This window comes from Elephantulus edwardii, unplaced genomic scaffold (genome assembly GCF_000299155.1).
Source record: "Elephantulus edwardii isolate Elephantulus edwardi_28Jun2011 unplaced genomic scaffold, EleEdw1.0 scaffold00129, whole genome shotgun sequence".
Classification (NCBI taxonomy): domain Eukaryota; kingdom Metazoa; phylum Chordata; class Mammalia; order Macroscelidea; family Macroscelididae; genus Elephantulus; species Elephantulus edwardii.
Window position 1 is genome coordinate 1,679,696 of NW_006399879.1, and position 4,306 is coordinate 1,684,001.

Here is a 4,306-nt window from a genome sequence, read left to right on the forward strand (position 1 = left end):
AGGAGGGGGCGCAGCGGACACGCCCCCGTCCCTGCGCAGCGCGCCTTGCCCGGCAGGCTCCGTGCGCCCGCAGCTCTGCTCCGTTGTTCGTAGCCCGCAGCCCGTGGCCGGGCGCACGCGGCGACAGCGGCCGGGCATGTAGCAGGGGCGACAGCGGCGCGGCCGCGGCGGAATATGGGCGCGAACCACTCCCACAAGCCCCCAGTGTTTGACGAGAATGAGGAAGGTAAGAGGGCGAGGCGTTGCCCCGCGGCCGGCCGAGGCCGCCACCCCTCCCGCCGCATCCGGTGCTGGGCGCTTGCGGCGTGCCGGCACCCCGGTGAGCGCACGAACCCAGCACGGGCACCTCCCCCGGCACGGCCACCTTCCTGGTCGTGGCCACCTCTCCGAGCGCCGCCTGTGCGCCCGGCCCGGTCCAGACACTGCGCTTTTACCGGTGTCCCCTAGGGGCGGGACGGCTGGGCCAGGGCCACCCATCTGGAGAGGAGAGGGGACTGAGGAGGGACTTGACTTGGGGCTGGTCTGGGTGTTGCGCTGCCCAGGACTCTCTGGGAAGACAGGTCTCTGCAGCTGAAGGCTGACAGAGGCGGCCTGGGCGTGTGGACTGCTCGGCTTCGCCTCCAGGCACCGTGTTTGGGCCTCCTGGGTGCGCGTGTGCCGCGTGTGTGCGCACGGGTGTGTCAGCGGCGCATGTGGTCCAGCTGCTGCCCTTGTTGGCCAGCGGAAAGCTGGGGAAACTTTTCTTGGCTAAACTCCGTGGCTCTGGGGCGGGCTCCCTGCTGGAGACGGACGAAGAGGGTAGGCAACTCGGGAAAACTCCAAGCCAGGACTCCTGTTTCCAGTTCCTGGGCTGTGTGTTCCTGCGCAAGTTACTGAACCTCTCTGAGTGCCGGCTTCCTTACCTACGCGGTGAGCATTCTGGGACTGGCACTTTGGGGCTTGACTGAAGCGTACCCATTGACAGTCCTTTGAAGCGTGTCTTGCAAATGCAGCCGGTAGGAGCTGTCGGAGTATTGCTGGCAATTTGTGGCTAATAGTCCTCTGCTGCTACAAAGGCTGGTTTCCAGCTGCGCTGTGTCTCCCGCCTGCCTCCCCTGCCCCAGATAAGAGCTGAGCGTCCTGAGCGCTTGCGACGTGCCACGCATGCTCATGTGCTCACCCGGCCCCACACTTCTCATGTGTCACTCAGTTCATTCATGGCAACTGTGAAAACGCAAAACTCAGTTGTTGAGTCAGAAACCTACTCACAGCTGACCCTCTGGCAGATTTCCGATGCTGTCACACTGGAGGAGGTTGATCATCCAGGAGCCACGGGTGGATTCCAGCTGGCAGAGGGCACAGCCTTTGGGTTAGCCTCTTTGTTCCCTCTGACCAGGCCTCCACTTGTTGGGCACCGTCCAGTTGGCAGAACTGACTCATAGCTGAGCCTCCAGTGGGTTTTCACAGATTGTAAAATCCACCAGGAGGAGATGGAGCGTCTTTTTCCTGTTGAGCAGCTGGTGGATACGAACCATGTACCTTTGAGTTGGCAGCACAAGTCCTTACCACCAAGCCACCAGAGCTCCCTTGAAGCTGTGAAGTAGAAGCCCTTCTTGTCCTGTTGGACAAAGAGCCATGTCCCAATCTCAGACAGTAAATGGCCGAGCCGGGCTGGAGCCTGAGTGATCAGCCCCGGACCACACTTCTCTCTGCTGCCAGGACCACAGGCTTGTTGTGGGCCTAGATGGAGTTTTCTGGAAAAGACCAGGTTTGTGGCTGTTGCTCAGGCACTGGACAGTGCCTCTCATAGCGTCCTCGGAGATGGCCAGTGGGCATTAGGCAAGGGTCTTCCCTGGGTCAGTTCATCTGCCCTTTGAAGGGGGTCCGTCTGTGGCAATCAGTCCTGTCAGTGGCATCCGTGGTGACAGGGCAGCCAGTGGCACTTGCCTGCGTCCTTGGGAGCCTGTTGGGTCCCCAACCCTTCAGGTTCCTTACAGCTCTTCCAGGCTGGGAGCCGGGTGGTGGGATGGGTGTGGGTCAGAGGAGGGTTGTTAGGTGCTGTTGAGGCTTCCGCGACTCTAAGCGACCTCATGAACCCTGCCCTCTGCCGTGCCATCACATCGTCTCTGCCACACTTGAGCCAATTGCTGCCGTCTCTGGGTCAGAGGAGAGGTAGAAGGGAAGTCGGGGTGGGGGGTGGGGGGCTTGTATGTCCCGGAGACCTATGGGACGCTGTGCAGCTGAACTCTCACCCCACCCAGTGCGGTTTCTCCCTGAAGTTCTCCACAGGGTGCTGCCTGTGGGGGAAGGAAGCTCAGTGGCTCTGTGGTTAAAACATTTACCTTTAACCAGAAGGTCGATGGTGAGAGCCACCTTCTTGGAAGCATTCTGGCTGTGTGTCTGCCTCCGTAGAGATTGGTATTGTGAGGCGCCACCGGGTTGCCTGGACTCACAACCACTCTGCAGGACAGACTGAAGCCTTGCCCAGCACTGTGCCCTTCTCTCATCACTCTTGACCGTGTGAGGACCATGTTTCAGCCACTGAAGAAATCCCTCTTGTGCTGGCCTTCCTCTGTTTCACTGACTGCACATTAACAAGGATATTCTAGACTCCCTGCTGTAGGGTCTATTCCAGTTCATAGCAACCAACTCCTGTCGTGTTTCTGAAGCTGTAAATCTGTGCTCTTTCTCCCTCAGCGGGACTGGTGGATCCAAGCTTCTTACCTTTTGTTAAGGAGTGCCACACATAACACACGCTGTAGTTGTTGTTGAGTACTGTCAAGTCGGAACTGACCCCTACCTGCCCCTCCAGGGAGTTTTTAGAGTCACGGGAGGGAGGAGGCTGCCTGTATTCAACCACAGAGCACCTGGTGTATTTGAACCACGTGCCTTTGCGTTGGCAGCGCAAATTCTAACCACTAAGCCATTGTTGTTGTTGCTGTGTAGAGTTGCAATCGACTCATAGCTGTTTCTCTGGTGGGCTTTCAGAGACAGTTAATCACACGGGAGGAGACTTTACATCCTTCTCCCGTGCAGCAGCTGACGGCCTCGAACCGCGTGGCTTCAGGGTTGCAACACAGCTTCTTGCCACCAGGCCACCAGAGCTTATTGCTTGAGTCTCGTCCGGGACTCTCTTTAACACCTTGTACCACGGGGCATTTACACCTTTGTAGGATTGTTGTGAGTCAGAATCTGCTTGGTAGCAGTGGGTTTTGCTTGGCTAGGGGACAGTGTGCTGAACCTGAATTGGGGCAGACTTGTTCCCCAAAGCAGCACCTTTGTCCCACAGCCTACATTAAAAGCTTCCAAGAGCTGATGGGAAAGTTTACAAAAACAGTGACTCTCTTCACGGTACAGAGCGTGCTGTGAACGCTGTCATACACCTGGTTTTTAAAGATACATTGACTGGTTATTACTAGAGGTGTACGGCATGAGGCAGGTGGAATGATTGTCTGCATTTTACCGATGGAAGGAGGAGGCTCGCAGGGTCGAGTGGCCTGTCCTTTGCTGTTACGGTTAGTGACCATGAAGGCGGCTCTAGCACATGGTGACCCCGTGTTGGACAGGAAGCAGCCTTACTGTCCCGGCGTCCGCTTCCTGCCCACTGGTGTGGCTCCGGGCATTGCTGGGCTCTCCTGTCATTCATCTCACTGCGTCTTCCTCACTTTTCTGACCCACCACTTTACCAGACTTGACGTCCTTTCCTAGTGATACCTCTGTCCTCGTGGCACGTCCAAGCAAGGGAGAGAAAGTGTCCCCACCCTATGAGGGAACCTGCTGGTTCTAGTGCTTCTAAGACCATTTTCTTCGTTCTTCGGCCAGCTCTTGATCTGTCTGACCTCTTTTGCCAGTACCACAGTACAAGTGCACATGTTCTTTTGCTGTCCCTTTTTTAAAAAAAAAAAATCATTATTTTGTGTGTGTGTACTGTTCAGTTGGATCTGACTAGTACAGAGGAGATTGCCCCTCCTTCTCCAGCAGAGCAAGCATCTGGTGGATTTGAACCACGCACCTCTGGGATTGCAGCATAGCTTCTTGCCACTAGGCCACCAGAGCTCCCTTCTTTTGCTGGCTCTCTTGAGACCCGCGCTCAGCTGTTGCATTAGTTTTTAACAGCTGCTGTAACAAATTATGTATGTAGACCAAGCATAGAGGGTTACTCAGACAGAAAACCTTTGGTTCTTACAAATGAAAACCAAAACAAAACAAATGTCATTGCCACCGAGGTGGAGCTGACCCTCAGGTGAGTTTGTAGAGGCTTTTAAGCGCACAAGAGGAAAAAAAGAGAGAGAGATTGCCCCTCCTTCTCCCTGGGAGCATCTGATGG

At 56.1% G+C, this 4,306-nt stretch overlaps 1 protein-coding gene across 2 annotated transcripts in view; it reads left to right on the top strand.

The window, feature by feature from the left end:
* The first annotated feature begins 130 nt into the window (after positions 1-130).
* Positions 131-4,306, top strand: part of STK32B (serine/threonine kinase 32B) — a 572,207-nt gene continuing 568,031 nt past the window's right edge. For both annotated transcript variants that reach the window (XM_006893582.1, XM_006893583.1), the window contains exon 1: positions 131-226. In XM_006893582.1, the coding sequence (XP_006893644.1) occupies positions 175-226 (52 nt within the window). In that variant the 5' untranslated portion in view covers positions 131-174. The remainder of the gene's footprint in view (positions 227-4,306) is intronic.